Source organism: Zootermopsis nevadensis, unplaced genomic scaffold (assembly GCF_977971745.1).
Source record: "Zootermopsis nevadensis isolate Lab colony 2312 unplaced genomic scaffold, Znev_1.0 Znev_ptg000083l, whole genome shotgun sequence".
Lineage (NCBI taxonomy): Eukaryota > Metazoa > Arthropoda > Insecta > Blattodea > Termopsidae > Zootermopsis > Zootermopsis nevadensis.
The window spans coordinates 838,532-860,952 of NW_028259214.1; the positions used below are offsets into that span (position 1 = coordinate 838,532).

The following is a 22,421-nucleotide window of genomic DNA, read 5'->3' on the forward strand; positions in this document are numbered from 1 at the left end:
TCAACAAGCTTTAATAGTACTGAATGTAATAGCGTTAAATACATGTAAAGAATTATAAGTTGGCTTAACGTAGAAGTAAAAGGACGTGGCCTATTTCACGATAGTGTACGAGCATTCGCTTTATAGGATTTAGGCTAGATCAGAACTATATGTATTTTAACGACAATGTAAATGTTTTTGTTTGGCCGTGTAGAATTTTGACTGTGCTTTAACATGTCACAAGAACATACTGTGTCCCTTATCAGGGCTGGTGGTGGATGCAACCCGAAATACTTTTTATAAAACTTGATCCTACCTTCCTTTCATCTCTTCAAAAGAACCGATATTTCTGTTTCCTGACTCAGTCTACCCCGCTGATGCCCTTAAAGGGCTCTTTCACATTGGTCCAGACACGGCTGTATCATCCCCTCTTAATCCCATGGCTGTGATTGGTCAGTCCTAGGTCCGATACTTTTCCTGGACCAAATAAAGAAGTCATCTACTTTGTTACACTCCTTATTTCAGTGCTGATGATGGAGGTACTATGTTCCTCCGAAATGATGGCGCACATCCAAAACACTACACGGCGATTAAATTTAAAGACCGCTATAATCTACACGCTTCAGAAACTTTACCAACTTGCTAACCTTTTCGGTATTAAAATATGGCTGAAAATTTCGATTAACTTAATCAAGATTTACAGATTTTAAAATGCTTGTAGTCATGTTTATATCCAAAGGTCTATTGGCCTATCGACAAAATTTCTTCTGCTCGTTTCTATACGCCGTGCATATTTTTGAAAAGAATTGCCGTCTTATTCGGGGAAGGAGGGCACTCTGGCAATACGTAGGGCTCGATATCAACATTGTTTGTCAGACTACGAGGTGAACAACAAGGGTTAGATTTCTAAATAGGATAATAAATGTCCATCTCAAGAACAGCTAAGACCAATCGCGTTGCATTTTAGACTGAGCCCACTTCAATGCAAATTTATATTCTCAGAAACTTATTTCGATTCCGTCTTCCAAGTGATCTCTTTCAGAGATATTAACTTACCGGCACAGTGTTAGATTGATTTTGTTCTCGTTATTTGTTTTATAATTAACCTCGTATTTACATTGTCTAGGTTTTCAAGGTCGTCTACTACTTGAAGATTTCCAGTAAAGACTGTGTCCGTTCGTTGATTTAATTAGCCTATTAATATCCAGGTGTGGCATCTCTTCCTTATCCCAAATCAACTGAATAACATTATGGATCCTCATATACAACCCTTTGCCACCTGCTTAAATTAATTCTGCTGGAATCTGATCAATACCTGGATATTTATAACTTTTCAACTTCCAAATGGCTAGTTCAACTTCATCTAAACTAGGTTCTGGCACTAACAGTTCAGCTGTATGTATTTTAATCTGTCTATGGCTAAGAAAATCTGGTGGATGGCTTTGGTTAATTCGGTGATGAACCTTTGCGTTCGGTAAGCCATCTAGTTAGTTATCAATATCAAGTTGAGACCAGAACATTATGAATTGTAAAGTGTGTCCCTTACGCCGCTCTTGGTCGACGTGAGTTGCCCGCGAGTCGAGCCCAATCCGTTTGCCTACAGCCTGTTGGCGGCGATGCTTAGAATAAGCCTTGCGTACAATGAACGCTCTGTCCCGAGATCTGGCCGATACTCAAACCCCAAGCACTCGTAGTGACACAAAGTTAGCATCCTCTCTGAGACCTGTAATGAGTTAAATGTACGATGTCTGTCGCTAAACGGTTCAACTGTTGCGTACAAACAGCGCCATTGGCTTTGAACTAGCGTTAGATAAAACAAGGCGTGTGTAGGCTGTTCAGACTTATAATTAATACAGCGTCGTGCTTATTAACAGTTTTAATACTGGTGTTACTCGTAGCTTTAAACTCGTCTAATTAATTTTTAAAAATTAATTTTTCACCTCTAAGAAAACACCCGTCTCCGTTACAAAGATCAAGAGGTAAATAAACACTAAATATTCTGAAAATCACACAAAACTTATAAGTACAGTCGTACGTATAGTAGGCTAATCACTGAGCTTTAAAGTATTTCTGTATCGAACATTGCACACTGTTTTAAGTGTAAAATTACACACTTTCATCAGATAGGCGAGAGATATAATGACACGCGCTATTAATATGAGAAATTTGAACAAAATTGTATACGGAAATTTTGAAGAGGTCATTTGGGAGGCGTATTAGAGTTTTAAGATAGTTTCCGGTGGCGGTATATTATGAATACGACGCTAAAAGTTTCTTACATGACAGAAGCTGTTGATCAACTTCTTAGCGCATTACAAATAATGAACATACATATCGGATATTTGTTAGAATTATTATTCCATCTATTTATCACTTTATAGGGTATTTACTTCCATGTACCCGAGACAAACCTTGCCCCTAAGGTACGTAGTGAAGCAGCTATTTTGTAAATACATTTTATTTTTAATATATGTTATGTAACCGTCCCTTTCCTTCCACCACACGTCACACTGCTTGTTTAGTGTACTCGTAGTCGTAGCCTGGTTTGCTCATTTGGTTACAGCTTCTTGACGTGGGATGTATAAAGATACAGAAAGGGATTGTTGATGTGGTGTGAGGTTGTCGGTGAGCACGAGTTTCCGACTCCCTGGGAATATACGGGAATTAGAAGGTGGAGCAGGTTTCTGCACAAATGGATAACAAAGTCTTTCTGTGTTGCACTGATCGACGACACTTTATTTTTCCTTAATACGCGCAGGAACATATATATCTTTTAAGCACTATTCACGGAGGCAGCTGGATGGCTCGGCTGTTCCTTTGTTCTGTCGTACGTTTGTTAAGAAAAACACCCCCGCTCAACCGAAGGACCAAAACTTTTTGAGAGCGCCCCGCAACCACGGTCGCGCTTAAATACCCCTGCATTACGTAATTTGTCATTGAATTTGGCTTAACAGCTGCGACCTGATTCGTTCATCCACAACGGCGGGAACGCGCCTTAAGCTGAGCTCAAAGTCAATTGGCCCATCGCAATGATGCGATGGTCGTAATGCAGTCATCACCCCGCATCTGGAAGGGATGCACACCATGTGTGGGGTGGCTTAAGTATTTTCTTTGTTCGTTTATGTTTGCCCATTTTTTTGTTTCTACTTCAGGCTCCCTTGGGACAGAAGGAAGGCCGAGGAGGGTGACCCGCAAGTGGCCAGCTGGGCCACATTCCTTCAACTCAATGTTTTTAACAAAGCCAAAATTAATCATTCAGTCTAATTTAGGTGAAGTAAGGCGTTCCAGAAATCATGTAATTACACCTTCTTCGTTTTTCTTATAAGCCAGATCAACATGCCGAAGCCTGGTTTACCTTTCATCTCGAGGCTCAGTCCGTTCGGGAATTGAACCACAGACCTGGACTGGCACAACACTCCCCCTTGAGATGAGATGCGCTTTTGACCTACAAACAGCCAGCCTCATCTCAACTGCCCGAGACAGGTCGTTACAATATTTCACTTAACACCAAACCATTCCAACCCTCCTTCTACTGAAACTCAAACCCAAGCAGCTCAGCCAGCTATTTACTGCTATTGCCACGTGGTATGCGGCTGTTAGGTTAACAGAGTAGGCTGTTACATTTATGCAGCTCAGATCTGGTGTAGCAAAAAGAAACACACACACAAAACATTTGAACATGAAAATAGCTGAACACTATCATTAATACTAAGAGAAATACAATGAACACCATCTCTTTACACCTTTGAATCTACACAACATCCATCTAGGTTTGTAAGTACTACTCTATTAAGGTTGGCGTCATCCGCCTACAAGATATACTCAAACTTAACTACTCACTTAATTGATTAACTTTAATTAGAATTATACTAACACATAAGGATATATGTGAATACATTAGAATCACTGGCACAGTGGCAGTAAAATCCATGACTGCAACAAGGCGTTCAACACAAGAAAACTGATCTGTCCCAAACAAACAAAAAAACTTTTCTAGTTCTATAGCAGGCATGCTAACATTCGAGCCTATGCAAAACATGGCATCGGTTTGTGGTCTCTCCTTCAACCCTTGCCTTCCGCTATCTAGTCCTTTATAGCGTCTCCTTCGTCCTTCAAATACGGTTTCAGCGCTAGCTTGTTGAACACACCGCGCCTTCTTCCATCTGTCCAATCTGGGCTCGAACCTCGTTCCTCACGGAGAAGGGTATTGGTCTGCTGTAACCAACAAGCGGGCCCGGAGAGTTCACATCAAATTTATAAGATTTTTTTTTTTTTCCGGTCTCGTCGTAAAGGAATTCTTGTATTTTAGGAGCAAGTCAAATCGTTTTTCCCTTTGTATTGCATTTAAATTCGCAGCCTCATCCACTTTAGTGCGCAGGTCTCGGATAGGGATGGCCCTAGCGTCCATCGGTTCAGTTTCCTGACGGTATCTCAGTACCTGATCTTTCGAGTCGCCTTCACAGCTACTTCGTCGAACAATGCGTTTTACATCTTCAAGGCATCCGTCCACTTGACTCATATTAACGCGACGTAAATTAAATAAACCAGAGATGTCTGGTCCCTCGTAACTTATATCTGACTCGCAGTCATCTACACCGACGAATAAAGCGGTACTTGTCTCCCCGCTGTGACTTTTAACGCACTTGCCTGTACTATTATCGTTATCATAAGTGGCTGCTACTCGACTCTCCGACCGTCCACGTTCTATTCCATTAATGAACCGATGATCATAAGCTGCCAGGTCCGAGCTCGCAATCGGCCTGTTCCCGTCTCCTCCCCCTGCCGCATCCTCGTAGATGAAACTATGTCTGGATCTTTTTCCATCCTGCTTTGTCGTGAAACATTTTTCTTTGAAATCAACAACAACTTGAAAATCATTCAAAAAATTGGCTCCCAATATAGCGTGCGCTAACAACTGAGGGGCAACCATAAAAACTTGCTCGTACATTTGATCATCTATTTTGATCGGGATCAACGCTTGTTTTCTTATCCTCTTGGTCCGCGAACCCCATGCCGAGATCAGCACTCCGTTTACTACAGGGATATGTAATAGTTTTAACCCACTTTCTATCAAAGCATCAAACAATGCCTCCGAAATAATCGAAATTTCAGCACCGCTGTCTAAGATGGCTATCACTTCCTTGTTCCCGATTTTCAATTTAGCTTGAGGGCAACCATGTAGATTATCCTCGTTTATATAAAAAATCGTCATCTCACTTTCTTGGTTTGGATTCTCAGAAACATAATTAAGAATATCGTGAATTTCCTCAGGCTCTACCGTATCTTTAGTTGCATTTCTCGATCTCATGACTGGACCTTGGGCTAGGCCGTCGTCGGGGGACAATGGGCGGTCCTCTACATCGTCCTGGGTTCGTTTCCCGGAGTTTGTTCTGATGAGCGTCCTCGGCTCGTTGCAGGCGTGTCGTTCCTGTTAGGGTCGTAGGGGTCTGCTCTTGGATTCAAACCTTCGTGGTAGCCGCCGTTGTTTCTAGTGTGCATCCCAGTGCCTGTAATTTCCCGAGAGGTGAACTGGCCCCTTTGTCCTCCGTCATGTGACGAGTATGGTCTGTTCCGGTTATAACCCTGATTCTCACGGAAATTTGTGCTCCTCACTTGGTGGGGATAATTTCTGCTCCTATCAAATCGGCCCTGTCCCCTTTCATTTGAACCTCCTTGCATGTTCCTTGCGTTGTGCGACGCATCAGAACTCTGTTTTCCTCGCTCGTCAAAATTTTCCATAGTTTCCATTTTTCGTAGAAAAGTCAACGCGTCCTGAACGGTTCGAACGCCAGCAGACAAAAGCGCTCGTTGCACATACGGCGGGAAATGGCCGGAAATTGCATCTACGAGGTGTAGCTCTGCCAATCTTGGTGATAGGTTGGCTGCTAACACAGAATATCGCAAGAAATGCGCCGACATGGTTTCATTTTTATTTCTGTCGTACCTGTCCTGATATAGTGATATACGCACTTGAGACTGTACTTGCGGATTCCATAATAGCTCCGTAATGGATTGCTTAAAGTGGTTATAGTCAGCCAAGTCCTTGTATACTGCCGTAAACCATTGTTTTGCATAGTTATCCGTAACAGCCTTGACAGCTATAGGCAATTTCAAACGTTCTGGGACCCCCTTCAACGAATTGTAGTCATCAAGTTCCGCGAGAAACTGCAAAATATTCTGCCGATTACTGTCATGAAATTTTGGTAGAACTAGATCGTTTAAGACACTACTGGTTAGTCCAGCCAACTCATGGGTGCGCGTCAGGTCACCCCCACTACTACATGTAAATGGCACAGTAGGTCCCTCATTTGGGCACCGCTGAACCTCGCACACTCTCTCACGCCCTCTCGCTTCGTGTCCAGAGCCAAGCGTTTGTAACGGGGTTGGCACACCTCGTTCCGTGCACCCCTCCGAGCTATTAAGAGATGGGTGCCCGTTGCCAGATCGGCTATGACACACTGCAGTTACTTGTTCCTGAATTTTGTCTATCCTGCTAGAAATTTCTCCTAATTTCAAAACGCTGTCCCTGCTAGCAGCCTTCACTTGCTCTTGAACCAGGTTCATATTTTCCTCCGTCACTCCCCCCTTTAGGCTCGAAACTTCCTTATAAATATTTCTCATATTTGTCTCCACTTCATCCCTGAGTTCCTTTCCTAGCCTTTCGTGATCAGCCTTGGCTTCAGACACTTGCGTTCTCAATTTTGCATTCATACTTTCATTCACTTGGCCTATTTTTTTATTCACACTCCTAATTTGTTGCTGAGTATCCTCCTCCAGACAGATATCAGCTTGCTTCAATTCATTATTTTCATATGTTATTCTCTTATTAATACTTTCATTTATTTTATTAACCTCGGCCCTGAATTTTTCAGATAACACTTCTGAATTTCTGAAAATACTATCCTGCAGTGTCTCTAAAGTTTCCTTCCTAATCCTTTCATTTTCCTCTTTGTCTCTTTTTCTATTTTCCTGCAAAATCTGTAAAGTTTCCTCCCTGAACCTTTCATTTTCCTTTCTGTTCTCCTGCAAAGCCTGCAATATCATGTTTAATAGATCTGTTTGTTCAACTCTATCTGCTGCTCCCCCCGTTTTGTTACTCAATTCAACTGTACCTACAGTTCTTAAATTTTCTCCCCCTGTTGTGTTACGCTCAAATATTTCCTCGGCCTCGACTACTGGATGGTCCACTACTTGTTCGTCTTCAGTAGCCTGTCCGCACGGCCAATCTCCTAGCAAGTCCTCCTCGGTTTCGTCGCACAATGCCTTCTTACTTCGAAGACCCCTGAAAGCCATATTGCCTTTCACCCACCTGAATGTCTGTAGGCTTGCCTGAATAGGGATGTCGTCGAAGGTTGTAGCTCTCGGTTCGACGTCGGTCGTTGTCCCTCGGCCTTGCTGCGAACGGCGTGGAGACTTGTTTACCGCTCGTCCTCCTGACCGCCGCTTCTTCGTCGTGGCTGCTCCTTCGTCGTCGAGCCACTTCTCCGTCGTCGTGCCTTTCTTCCTTGGAAGCCCCACTTCTAAGTCGTCGTGCCCCACGTTGGGCGCCAAATTCGCTGTAACCGTCCCTTTCCTTCCACCACACGTCACACTGCTTGTTTAGTGTACTCGTAGTCGTAGCCTGGTTTGCTCATTTGGTTACAGCTTCTTGACGTGGGATGTATAAAGATACAGAAAGGGATTGTTGATGTGGTGTGAGGTTGTCGGTGAGCACGAGTTTCCGACTCCCTGGGAATATACGGGAATTAGAAGGTGGAGCAGGTTTCTGCACAAATGGATAACAAAGTCTTTCTGTGTTGCACTGATCGACGACACTTTATTTTTCCTTAATACGCGCAGGAACATATATATCTTTTAAGCACTATTCACGGAGGCAGCTGGATGGCTCGGCTGTTCCTTTGTTCTGTCGTACGTTTGTTAAGAAAAACACCCCCGCTCAACCGAAGGACCAAAACTTTTTGAGAGCGCCCCGCAACCACGGTCGCGCTTAAATACCCCTGCATTACGTAATTTGTCATTGAATTTGGCTTAACAGCTGCGACCTGATTCGTTCCTCCACAACGGCGGGAACGCGCCTTAAGCTGAGCTCAAAGTCAATTGGCCCATCGCAATGATGCGATGGTCGTAATGCAGTCATCACCCCGCATCTGGAAGGGATGCACACCATGTGTGGGGTGGCTTAAGTATTTTCTTTGTTCGTTTATGTTTGCCCATTTTTTTGTTTCTACTTCAGGCTCCCTTGGGACAGAAGGAAGGCCGAGGAGGGTGACCCGCAAGTGGCCAGCTGGGCCACATTCCTTCAACTCAATGTTTTTAACAAAGCCAAAATTAATCATTCAGTCTAATTTAGGTGAAGTAAGGCGTTCCAGAAATCATGTAATTACACCTTCTTCGTTTTTCTTATAAGCCAGATCAACATGCCGAAGCCTGGTTTACCTTTCATCTCAAGGATCAGTCCGTTCGGGAATTGAACCACAGACCTGGACTGGCACAGTTACATGTATTATATAGATATTATTATGATTTGAATTGAATTATTATCAAAGTCCTTCACCTGTAGTTGCGCCATTTTTGCAAATACCATACGCTGGGTTTTGACATAAAAACATCGTTGCGTTTGAGAACACTTTTCCTGCAGTCTGGCATGATTAGACTAGTCTGCTTGTTTTAGTTCGTCTTAGTTGAGTTTGGTCTTAGTTTTTTTAATGTATTTTGTTTACGCTTAATTGGATTTTTACTGTAGAAAATAAATATTTTATTTGAGAAAATATTTCCTCTCTTATGCGCTTGTCTGTTATCGACTTTCTCTGTTATCAAGCACATTAATAATTCAATAAGAACAATAATAACTGTATACAGTATATAGTAAGAGAATCCGACCGGGTGTTACATCACAGCTAAACCAAAGATCATCATTGGACTCTAATCGAATACAGTTTCTTTCGTCCTCAAAACCCTTCTCCGTTAGATCGTTGTTAATACACTCACCATAAAGTTTTTACTCAAAACATATCCACCACCAACTTAAATGTATACAGTAGCAATCCATCGAGACCTGAAGCAACATCACATGTGAAGCAGGTCGTTTAATCAACAATCAACGAGTGATTGTTTCATGCTTTCCGAGTCATTGTACACGTAATAGGCCTCTGAAACGTAGGTGAACTTCTACCAGATACACGACTCAACGACCCACAAGACAGCCATGTTCATATTCGACGTCGTGAGAACTCCAAATCTCACTTATGCTATGTCTGTCTGTTTTTGCGATAAGAAATGTAATCCGAGGTTGTAATGCGACAAAAAACTCTGTAACTGAGCACCATATGTGGGCGTGGTGATACCCATTTCACCGCAAGCAGAGAGTCTTTTCTCGCTAGGCCAGCAACCTCTCACACTCAAGAGTGAAGTAGCACAGATTTAATATATATTAAACAAAACCTGTGTAAAACTTGTGACTGCTAAAATATGCCATGCGCGTTACTCGATATTCGCCCAGCCTTTGTACTTCTTGTTTTCAAAAACCCGAAAAAGATTAGCCCCGGTATTGTTTTTTAATAGAACACAAGATAAAAACGCTTCGACACTTTTCCTTGGTGTTCCTTTTACCTTTAGGAATCTGTTGAAATAGGTATCTCCAGCAAAATGGGCATTAGTAACATTCTGAGTTAGTTAACTTACACAGGTTTGAACAGCAAAAGAATATAATTACCCTTTAAATACGTTAGAGACTAATGCGCGTATAAGCGGATAAGACATTTATTAATTGATAAAAGCAAACATAATTAAATTATAAGGAAATATAAATATAAACTTTAAACAAGGACTGAAAACGTAGGTCTGTTTGGTACAACCACAATCCCTTGTAAGGATTTTTATTCAACTATCCGCATAGTCGTGTAGACCAGTGGTATTCAACCTTTATTGTTTGCGTACCCCCAGATATAATTTCTCATCATCTTTGTACCCCCAAAGTTGTTGGTGTATAATTCAAGGTATGCATAGTATATAATCTACATCTAAAATAAATTAAATAAATTGCATTACTGATTATTCCGTGTTTATCATAAAATAATTTTTTTTAAGTTTCACGTACCCCCTAAGATGTCTTCGCTTACCCTCGGGGGTACGCGTACCCCAGGTTGAATACCACTGGTATAGACCTTTATACTTTATAATTCCACCTCAGGTATAATACCAACACGTAGGCCATATAAATATCTTATTTGGAAACGACTCTAATACCAGTAATTCAAGGTCATGGGCTCTGGGATGATGCAGATACTATTCTTTGGTTGACATTGCGCATGAGAATAATGACCGCATGAAATTCATATTCAACTTTCAGTTTAATGACGATAATTATTGAATCATTATAACATTGCATAAAATTTGTCATGTATCCACTTTATAAATTTATAAGTATAAAATTAATCTTATTCTTTGATCTAATTTTTTTCCTTGAAATGCATCCCTAGAAATTTATTGCGTATTATATTCGAGTAGCCTATGTTGAAATTCGATTGGATATTTTGCTTGAAAGTACCACTGACAATCGCGTCATTTATCGAAATTATTTCAAAATTTTCCGTGTGTATTTTGAACAAACTGATCACATTCGGGCAAATACGGAGATGCTGCTTACACTAATTTCTTCGGATATGTTTGACATATTTGAAGGAATATAAATACGTACAGATATAATTATGAGTCAGATAACTCATTTAAATTCACATCTAAATATTAATCTGTGTTTCTGCTATTCTCTGTACACACAAAATGGTAGGAAGGTGATCGTCATATATTCTCGTCTGCGAGTTTTGTGCGACTCAGCAGTCCCGAATAGCTACTGGGACTGCTCCGTTCCTGGGCATCGTCTGGACATTTATCATCTTCTAAGAAACTTACTGTTTCCAGTGCTGGCATTTGTTTTGCATGAAGCTGTAACAAATCCAAAAATCCTGTTTGAACACCCCGTGAAATGAATGTGTAAGTTAGAATAAAATGACGTGGGATGTCGTGTGTAATTTAATACTCACCACAGAAGATTATTTTTATAAGCACATAGCCTTCGTTTCTATTTTTAGTTTGTATTTATATTCTCGCGATAGGAAGACGTAATGATCTTTATTTAGGTTCTAACTATATTACCGATTTTATATCTAAATTATCCTACCTTATGCTTAACAGTGCAATTATTTTTCAAAATTGTTATCGTAAAATTTTAAGTATATTTATATTAGTTATATATTTTTACAATAAAATTATTTTTTTATTACGATAGTTAAATTTTCTTTTCTCATCCAATCATTACAATGGATCTCGACCTTCCAAGTAGACCTTTGTTTATTAAAGTAAATAAAAATTGATGTGAAATGCATCGCATTATATCTTATAGCTGTGTGGAATAATTCAGTTTAAGCATGAATAAAATTATCTTAAGATAATGACATTTACTTAGTAACTTGGACACTGCGAACGTCTGCTGTTACATTCTTCAGCAAGAACTTTAATTTCACTGTTTTTAAGCGTCGACGTAATGTTGAGAAGCCAAGGGACGCCTCTAATTCAATTACATGGTTACAGACGCAGATTGGTTTGTCATAAATGACGAAAATTGGAATTATGAAGAAACTCTAACCCATTTACTTCCAAAAAAAGTAAAAAGTTTCCTAACACTTTATAGTTGTTCTTATAGTTAAAGTTGATTAGAAAAAGGCAAAATATATTTATGACCTTGTAGGATCGGTAGGTTATTAACGCCAGCCATGGGCATGTTATTCACATTAAAATATTTTGTAATGTTTCTACAGGGAGCTGTTGTGGTCCTCGATATCGACTTTATAAATATTTATTAGTAAAACTACTGCAGTGTGAAATATTACGAAAATAAATAATAAGAGAAACAATGCCAACTGTGATTATGATATAAAGAAGTTTTCTGTCTGGCTTTCAGCCGCGTCAGGTGGTTAAAAGGTGAAAAAATATCAACGTTTCGAGAACCATCTCTGAGGAAGGGGGCGGAGATGGTTTGCGAAACGTTAATATTTTTTCGCCTTTTAACCAACTGACGCTGCTGGTAAGCCTGAGATAAATTAATTAAATCAATTCACCGTAAAAGCTCCAGATCATACATTATAATAATTATGATAAATGCGATTATAATAATAATAAATAAATATTAATATTTAAGTCATTAGTTGTTTCCTTGTCATTTATGCATTAATTTTGGTCGATTGTCTCTGAATCGGACAGTGATTTTATTTTCAGGTTTTCATGGCAGCGAATATGAAGGTAGGTGGCAGCTTTATGGGATATTTTGCCGCGTAGTCTCGTAGAAAACTGATCAATTGGAAGGCTCCCATTTTGATGTTGAATGGAATGATGACGAAGACAATAATAATTAAATATACAGGCAAAGAGTTGAATAAAATTGAAAAGAAGGAATTACTGAAGACGAAAATTGTAATTAATGTGATGATAAATGTGGACGATGACAATAATGCTGATGACTGAGATGGGATGATAATGATAATGAAGCAGACAAGAGTGCGGGTGTACTGTTAGGCCGCTGTTGCTCGCGATAATGCGCCAGATATCTTGGAAGCTGCCTCCATTACGTCTACTGGTAGTTAGAGAAACAAGTGCAGGGCACTCCGCGGTGGTTTTGCGGTTTGGCTACTGAACATCCGTTCAGGTCGATTCTCTACGTGTTGTGGTCGGCCGCCCACCCCCTCGAGGCCTAAACAAAAGAATCACACGTCCACCGTAAGCCTATAAGGTGCAAAATGAAGATAAATGGTCATGGATTCCACATAAAAAAGAGAGTTCTTATTTTTCTTACATTAACAAGTATTTTAAGTCCGGCGGCGTAGATATGTGTTTGTTTCTTACCTTGGATCGTCTTACCTCGCGACCTGGACTAAGCGAAACGTGTCTTTGTTGGGAAATGTCTGTCTTCATGGGATTTTGGACCGACAGCGATTGTAAAATTGATTATAATAGACGAAAGTTATTTTAGGCATTTTCGGAAAGTAAATAAGATGGCTTAACGGAAAATAATGTTTTGAATAATTTTAGCTTTATGTTTATGTAGTTCTGTTCCGGACTGCACTGCGATTTTTTTGGAATTTATCCTGGAATACTCTCGTCATAAGTGGGGAAGGACTGAGTCAGCAAAATGTCTGTTTAGTTCGTTAACGTTCTGCTGGGAAAAAAAATTGAAAAGTAAGGTACAGAAATAAAGAAAGAAACGAAAGGAAAAAGAAGGAGAAGAGGACAGTAGAACGAAACTGAAAATGAGAAAATATCTAAGTTACTATGTTGTGGATCTATAGATATGTATATGATTAACTTCTCACTTTTGATTCTTTAATGTAAATATGTGAATACGGAAGAATTATTTCACGCAAAAGTTTATGTATACGCGACTAAAAACTTGTGACAAACGGAGACATTTTAAGTTCTTCGAATTTTTAGCGAACTCTTTATATAAAGATACACAGAGAACAACATTCTGAATTTCAAATATATATTTATTATTCAAGTCTATACACAAACTTTTAAATTGTTGATGTTAAAATTTAAAATTAATATTAATATTCTGCGCCATTCATCGTTATCTCGATGTTACAATATTGCGCTATATATTACTACATGTTTCAATGTCATAGTATCATCTTCAGGTTTTTTATCTTTAAAACTATTCTATATTTATTAATGCAAGCTTTTCATTGATTGTAGATGTAGATTACTGTTGTGGGTGTTCCTTTGATCTTCTTATTATTTTGCATATTATGTTGCATATTATGTTAGTTGTTCATTATTCTGTGAAATTATTAACAATATAATTAACATTTGAGTTATTAATATTATTTTTTTTATTATTTATATGAAAATGAGTTTGGATATTGTCATAAAAATAATAATAATAATAATAAATATATATTTGAATTTTAAACACAAACATGACGTATCTAAACTATAAACATTCTGAAAGTTTGAAAAGGTATGGTCATTACTGCTATATGGATTTAAAAATTAGAATCTTGGTTAAAATTAATTCAGAAGAAAGAGTAATGTTGCTTCTATGAGTGTTTTCTGGTCACAGATTACAGTACGAACAGCGCAGTGAAGTATAACGTTAAAGGTTTTTGACAATTTCGTTGTACATCGCGTATGATTATTCTGTTGTCTAATTTCTTTTCATATCACGCTGTTTCGGTTGTAGGTTCTGCTTCCATCATCAGGCGACAGGTGATAGGTTGAAAACCTACTCTCTGGGCCCCCTTCTTTCAGACCTATTAAGGGATAACACTCACCATAATTTCACCGTACAGTCAATGCACACTCACGATAACACAAATGTTTTTACACTCTGCGGTGTATACTTGTCGTTATCGGCTTTTGTATTTAGTGGCGAAAACTGTGGTAATTTGAAAGTCTTGTGATGAAATTGAAGTGAGGATAAAACTATACACGAACAAGTAATATACGAGGCGCGTCCTCAAAGTAAGTTTCCCTGGGGCCGTTTACAGAAACAAAACACAATTTCATGGAAATATTTATTGCAACAGATACAGCAAGTGCCCAGCTATTTTTCAACATATTCGCCACCGGAATTGAGACATTTGTCATACCGTGGGACCAACTTTTGAATACCTGCGTCGTAGAAGTCTGCCGCCTGGGATTGGAACCACTGTGTGACAACCATCTCCGCCTCTCTGTCATTCTCAAAACGCTGACGCTGACCGGACAGGAATTTCTTGAGGTGTAGGAAAAGATGGAAATCACTGGGAGCGAGGTCCGGGCTGTAGGGTGGATGATTAAACACCTCCCAGCTGAACTCCTGCAGGAGACTTGCTGTCCGTCGAGCCGTGCGCGGCCTAGCGTTATCACTGACCGCACTTCACAGTCGGCGGGAGCTGGAATAAGAACCTCCATCTTCAACAGCTGCAACGATGCTACTGTGAGAACGCGGGAAGTACCGTTAGTGCATGCGCCATGCTACGTCATTGCTCTATCACGTACGCACAGTCGCTTCGCTCAATATAAGGTTTGCTAGCTGTAGGACGAGTGGGAAACTTACTTTTGGGACGCGCCTCGTATAAATTTTTGTGACTTGTTATAAAAGACAGGCGATTATGTTAGAGTCCAGTACAGCACAAGTCAGACGTTAAACAAGATATCTGTTCTAGATGTCTTACGTAGCACCTCTGTAAATTTATTCATGAAACTTCTATTGAACCAGTTTAAAACAGTGCGTTTCTATCACCGTGTATTATTCACTCTGTGCTTACGACTTGTCAGCAACGCGACTCACTGACTGCAAAATTCGTAAATGTACATATTACTGTTGTTTAATTATCTCGCCAGGGACCACTGTCTTCTTGAATTTTCTAATTTATTCTGTTTACCCTTACAGATTTAACTTACTTAAAACATATTGCAGGCTGCCCCTGCTTTCACTTATTGCCATAATGAATTAGACTACACAAAAAAATCTGTATTTAACACGTGACACTGTCAGACAAATATTACATTATCCATCCGACCATCAATTTTTGTGTGTGACCCATCGGCCGAGAAAGACAGTAGCTTCGAAAGTTTCAAATCCTCTCTTTCCATAAACTTCCACCTCCCCTCTCCAGAAAAAAACTACTAATTGAAAAGGAATTTTTAAATCCAGGATGAAATGAACAGCGTAATCCTCAATATGCGTTGTGTTCTTAATGCTGGCCAGACCGTAGTAGTAGGTTTCTGTGTTTGGTACAACATTCTTTGTTATACGAATTGAATGAACCGGACACGCGGATACAGAGCACAAATCTACATGGTCCTACTCCCCACCCACAAAAAAAAAAGTTTCGATGGCTTTTGCAAACATATTCTGTGCTGGGCATTAGATCCGTGCAATTTATTTAATATAATATACAATATCAAGACATTAAATAAGTGCATTTTTATACTCATAATACAATTTTTTATGTGGACACAGGGGGTTTCAGAAATAGCGTACATTTCTGAGGCACTAATCTTATTCATTATAAAGTTGAGCTGCTTGTAGCCCGTTCATGCTTTAGTTTTATAAACATTCCTTCAGTCATCTTCTTTTGGTTTATGTTCCAATCTGCCAATAACATGAGCATTTGTCTCCATGCATTTGTCTTAGTAATTATGTATACGTAGTAAATCCATTTCTTTCTATACTCCAGAATATTTGAAATGATGATTTGGTCTTTAGTTGATTCACAAAATTATTTTTGAATCCTTGTCACATTTACAAATCGTTGTACGAGTATATCGGTGCTCGGCTTCTTCAAACACAGAAGAAGGAAATGAAGGTGAGTAATTAGTGTTTCTTATCAGTCTTACTTGGTTCTAAGTCATCTGCCGGAAACATTTCATTACAGGTAAAATATTGATATGTAAATTATAAGAAGGGCTTATTTAATTCCTTGCGTGAATTATTGTTCTGATAAAAGAATTTCGAGAAAAATTTTTGTGTGTCTTTTGATAAAGTTGAAGGTCTATTACTAACCATGTAAGTAATAAGTGAGGTAAATAGTCAATAGACTTACTTACTTCCAGAGATTATTTTAGTCATGAGTTTCGGCTTTGTTACAGAAAAATATTGTGTGTGGTTCTTGGTTATTTTGTATGCTGTGTGCTAAACGCAACTCGCCCTTTTGAATTTAACTAAATTAATAACATATGTCAATAATAAAAGGCTAGACGTTTCAATATTCCAGCGTGAGAGTCCTTACTTCACACACTCATGATTCAAAAGCCACATTGTAGCTTTTCATATTTTGGTTGTAAGTTTCCTGAGATGAGCCTTCAATGTACGACAGTTTTAAAGCTAATGGTAAAAACCACATCTCGAATTACTATGCAAAGTTGACATATGCGAAGAAAGTTTGTGTTTTTGTTACTAATGAGTTAGGATAAAATAATATAAATATTCTATATTTAAATAACTGTTCCAAAAATTTGTATGAAGGAACTAAGGAATATATCAGATTAATCAGTATCTGCCCCATACCTACCTAATACAAACGATGTTATTCTATAGAATTAGGAATGTTAATTGAATAGATTTGTTAATTATGTGTGTAGAGAATTTAGGATCAACCTATACCGAAGGGAGGGACCGTGGTTGGTGATCGCTTGCTCTTTTTAGTGACTCCCTCACCAATACCCATCGCATCTCTTTTTCGCTTTTCATCGGCCCAAGAAGGGGGATGAAATGGCCTGTTCCTCTAATGACTTCAACTGGGAGTTGCACTTAAATATGGCCGGATAGTCGATGCTACTGCAAGAACGTGACGAGCGGACTGGAGCATGGAGTTGAGTGCAGAAAATTATCACGGCTTGTTTCTTGTTTAGTGTCGTCTCGCATTCCAGGTCACAATTCGTCACGATCATTATTTCCAAATAACTCTTTCAGAATCTGACTTAATTCAAATGCAAGGAAAGTGTCTAAAACGGAATTTGTACTAAAATTTAAACCTGTCTGATACGGAAACTGGATTAAACGCGGCCTTGCCGTAAATATACAACTTGTGCATTACTCAAAACACGTTTTAGCTTACAGCTTACAATTTTCAGATTTCTGTGACTGGGAATGTGTCATTGCATCTTCTGTGAACGTAACTCACTTTTACTACCAGCTCTGTATATATATATATATTACTCATCATCAAGAGTGAACAAAGAACGCGGGTTTTCATTGACATTGACGAATATTTAAATTTTGGGCGAATTTAAACTAAAGTAAAATTACACGTAATAAATGGAACGTGTTCTGTGCCGAAACCTTGAAGCTGAAGTAGTTATTTCCCTCCAGTTTTTCCATTTAAAATTTTGTATGCATTTCTTATATCTCCCACTCTTTATACTCTATAAAATATTTCAAAACTTTAGCCTGGTCGACGGTAGCGTTCTTCATTCTGGTGAGTGCGCAGGGCCACCATGTTGATATCGTTCATGACATTTAAAATATAAATTTTCGAAGGTCTCCAGTGCCGTAATGATGATAAGGAATATCTCGAAAATCTATTATTTTGTGTCTGGGATATTGAGATCTCAGTTTCAGTAAGGGGTAATTTTTTTTCTCAGAATTACTTGTGTTCAGTCGGAACCCATAATGCAACAGGTCTGCCTAGAATGGAATGAACTCGTTTTTTCTCTTTATAATTGTATATAAAGCAACTAATTAAAATGGATAATGAAATGTTCTGCGCGTTGCCTTATACAAACATGATCCTCGCTAACAAATTTCGAGAGAGGACCGAAGATTGCAGGCGAATATTTGAGCCAAATAAGAACACATTTAACGTGATGGATAAAACTTCATCAGATGGAGCATAATAATTCACACTCTGCCACGTCTTCTTAGGCGATGTAAGCCACAGGAAAAATTCTCGCACTGGTTTCTGGTCGGAAACACTAAAGGAAAGACATTAACGTGTAGAACTAAACATAAGTGGAAACAGGTTTGGTTGGGCATATTTGGTTGCTTGGTTAATTAAATGCGAGGTAAGTTTAATCAGCTAGCTGTTTGGTGAGTTCCTTATCATTTAGTTTGTTCGTTATTTAGATAAACTTTGCTAATGACATAGTTAAAACCAGAAGAAAATGTCTTCATTTGTGATCGATTATGCCCTCTGAACTAATATCAGTAAATTCTGCGTCTTTTAGGCAGTTTCTAAAACTCCTTTGGTGCTACCTCAGAACATCACAAGGCAAGACAACGATGACATGAAAGGAATTCGAACCTGCAGTCGACGGACCACGCGAGAAAAGAAAATCATAGAATCCCGAAATCAGGACTGCAATCAGCTAATGGTGGCGTGGACGAATCATCTTATGCCACTGTTGAATTCCTCACACTTAACACTGACAGTCACACATTGCAGTAACCTTTCTGTACTCCCCAGAAGCATATTTCCATATTACTGCACAGTCTGTGTGCACGAAACTTTGTTACATGAGCACTCCAGCCACTTCTTCAAACAATTGGCTGGATTATTTCCCCTTCTCCTCTGCTCCCACAAAGCTTTGCTCGTGGAGGGCAAAGGGAGCATTTCTTTGGGGGGCTGCACTGCAGGGTGTCATTAAATCTGAGGGCAGGAACATATTGCACCACCCCAATGCTGAAGGGTAATAGAAACAACTGAGGATCATAATGCGAAAGCTCACTTTAGATAATACTGTTGCTATTTTCGTTTTAGAACTGGTATTATGAAAGGTTATTGGCATCACCAGTTGGCTGCTTAAAACCATAGAAGTTTTATCCACTCGTCCATTATCATAGTTTCTTTACAGCCTGCAAACTGTTTACTGATGCTGTTTACCTTATAGAGGTTTTTTTTTCAATATTCTGTAAACTACTGCTTATCTTACAGAATTTTAATGGAATGCGTATCAGAACTGCTACACACGGCTTATGTCGAGCGAAAGCTGAGATCGGTGACCCTAATTCCGAATGTTTATGTGGGTTCAAACGCCCGTACTCGTCGTGATATCCCATTTTGGAGGTTCTGCAATTGGCTGACCCCCCCCCCCCCCCCATGCACATGAAGTATGAGAGTAAATTTTTTTTAATGCCGATCGTGACAGGAATCACAATTAATTTATATAAGACAGTAAACAGTATTACTTTAACCTAATAATGATATGTTTGAAACAAATTTATAAGCCTTATAGCTTTGTCAGTATGGTGACTGACTACGGGCTGGACAATCGGGATTTGATCCCCGACGGGGGCAGAGGATTTTTCATCTAGACCGGATATGGGGCCCACCCAGCTTCCTATCCGATGGGTACCGGGAGTCCTTTCCCCGGGGTTAAAACGCAACCGGAACGTGATGCTGACCACTCACTCCCATCTAGTGCCGAGGTTGAGAATGAGAAGGATCTATACAACGTCTCCCCCTGCGCGCCTACGTGGCGCGTAACGGGATTGCGTTACGTTTTTTAAAACAATTCCACGAAATGTCTTTTCACAGAGCAGACGTGGGGACAGAACTTCACGAAATTCTTCCATTCCCTCAGTGGTTTTATAACAGTGAGTCTGTGTGGTAGTATCTGATCCGATGCTGTCATTTCAGGCCACGGCGGTGTGAACCAGCTGGGCGGCGTTTTTGTGAATGGGCGGCCGTTGCCTGACGTCGTTCGGCAGCGAATAGTGGAGCTTGCCCACAACGGCGTACGACCGTGCGACATCTCCCGGCAGTTGAGGGTCTCCCACGGCTGTGTGTCCAAGATTCTCTCCAGGTAAGCGCATCTGAATATTTCGCCGTGATATACACGCGTGCAGTTGGTCCGTTTCGGTACGTTAGCTGTTCCCGATAACAAACCAATGAAACTACAGAAATTACTTACAAACTACTGTCTGTCTGAGAGGAGAATGTACTTGACCTTGAAACACAACTACCCATCTGCGTAGGCCCACAGACACTCTATTATGCGGTGGAGAAACATCGACTCTCATTTCTCCATTAGTTCTCTATCTTTCTGGTATTTGATCTCATTCTTGTATATTTGGTATTTCAGAGTTTATACAGAATTTAGTAGTGTCGCTGGTAAAACGACCATAATATCCATTACCATGTAGATTGCTCCAAAAGTGGAAACATTTTTTAGTAAGGAGCAATGTTTTCAGGGCAGCATTTAACATGGCGTCACAGGGTCAATGTCTAAGACTCGGGATGTAAATAAGGATATCTACCCCTTCAAATAAGAAATTTGGCCGTATAAATGTGGGGGTAATGTTACTATTAACTGCGAAAACATTGTCTCTTTGCCAAATATTATATACTTGGACGTTTTATCTGTTGCCGAGGACAAGTATTGTGGAATATTACCTCCAAATATGCGTATGTTTTTTTATTACGTGGTTCTTAAACATAGGACCATAATTACCTTTTTCTTACTATGTAACTAACTTAAAAATCAAATGCAACGGTTGATCAGCTAGCATGTTTGCTTTGTGATCGGGAAGTTCTGGGTTCAGTTACAACTTCAAAAGTTGGCTGTCCTGACTAAATATTTAGTAATTTTCCCTGTTTCGAGTCGGGACAGGGTTACCTACTATCCTGATTGATATCTCTTTCGTGACTTTCCTACGTAATGGAAAGTCACTCATAAAAACGTAATATTTTACATTCCTTGGCATTTTATCTTCAATTTCAATGTATTATACGCACATAGCACAAAAGCTTAAACTTGAATACAATAAAATATCACAAAAATAACTGAAACTTAAGTTATGCCCATTGATATTTAATGAAAATAGAGCCACAGCTGGTGAATAGAAGGGGCAGGATGTGGTCCAGCCCCTGCACGAAGATGAAAACACACTCCATCCGAAACTTAAATATCTCAAAGCAAATTTCTAATCAGCATGACCAGAATCTCTACAGAAACCTCGGGCTCTGCAGTAAACAGCGATGCTTTGTGTGAGAGGTGAAGAAATGGCCATAACAAATTAGGTTCATGTGTTTGATCTGTGTTTCGTGTTCTAGCCATTTGTTAGCGTACAACTCTCCGTGCAAATTGATAAGATTAACGCTCCTCCCCTCTTTGGTACACTCACGATGGTACAAGTGTGGGCATCACTAATCTTTCTTCGTAATTCAATTACGTGCCTTGGTCTTCATCTTAACAGTAGGTCTGCATAATTAATTATACAATAATGTTTATTTGTATTCCGACCATTTCATTGGTTACGGATCTCCAGATGCCTGTGAGACATGTGTTGGGACACGTCGAAGGAAGCGATCGTGACCTTCCTTAAGCTGCTATGTTAGTATTTTGTTGGGAAAACTGTGGAAGACCACGGAAATACCAATCAGAATTAACAGTCTTCGAGACAAGATTAGTACCCAGGACTTCTGAATCGAAGAATAAGTGTTAACAATTACGTCGCCGTATTCTTCAGTTTACACTGCAACTTTAATACTCATTAATCATAGATATCTGAAATAATTCTACGAGGTGCGATCGGAAAGTTTCAAGACTGCGCGTATAAAAACCCGTACACTTATCTCAGGTATTAAATTCATCCATCACCCTCGAAGTAGTTCCCCTGGGAGTGAACACAACGATCCCAGCGCCGCTGCCAAGCCTGGAAGCATCCCTGGAAATCTTTCTTTGTCAGCCTGTCAAGCACCATCTGATATGTAGGCCTACATTACTAATTCGTCAGTGGAGTCGTTTTTCATAAGATCGATTATTATTTGATATAGAATTAATCGACGTAATAGTTAAAAATAATTAACTATGTGACTACTTGAGATGCCAGTACTTGCTTGGTTAGTCAACAAACTTCCCGTCGGTTTTGGAATATAAAATTTCATTACTTTCTTTACATAAGCCGGCCTCTGGTCCATATTTTTAATCAGTACTTACGTTTTATAGTCTGAGCTACTGAAAAA

General features: G+C 39.5%; 1 protein-coding gene and 1 long non-coding RNA gene across 8 annotated transcripts in view; one reads left to right on the top strand and one right to left on the bottom strand.

The window, feature by feature from the left end:
• Window positions 1-22,421, bottom strand: part of LOC147870927 (uncharacterized) — a 474,306-nt gene that overhangs the window by 102,154 nt on the left and 349,731 nt on the right. The gene's annotated exons all lie outside the window — the stretch shown is intronic.
• LOC147870929 (paired box protein Pax-2-like) overlaps window positions 1-22,421 on the top strand; it is a 318,072-nt gene that overhangs the window by 72,770 nt on the left and 222,881 nt on the right. For all 7 annotated transcript variants that reach the window (XM_087341655.1, XM_087341652.1, XM_087341656.1 and 4 more), the window contains one exon: window positions 20,094-20,259. In XM_087341655.1, the coding sequence (XP_087197781.1) occupies window positions 20,094-20,259 (166 nt within the window). The remainder of the gene's footprint in view (window positions 1-20,093; window positions 20,260-22,421) is intronic.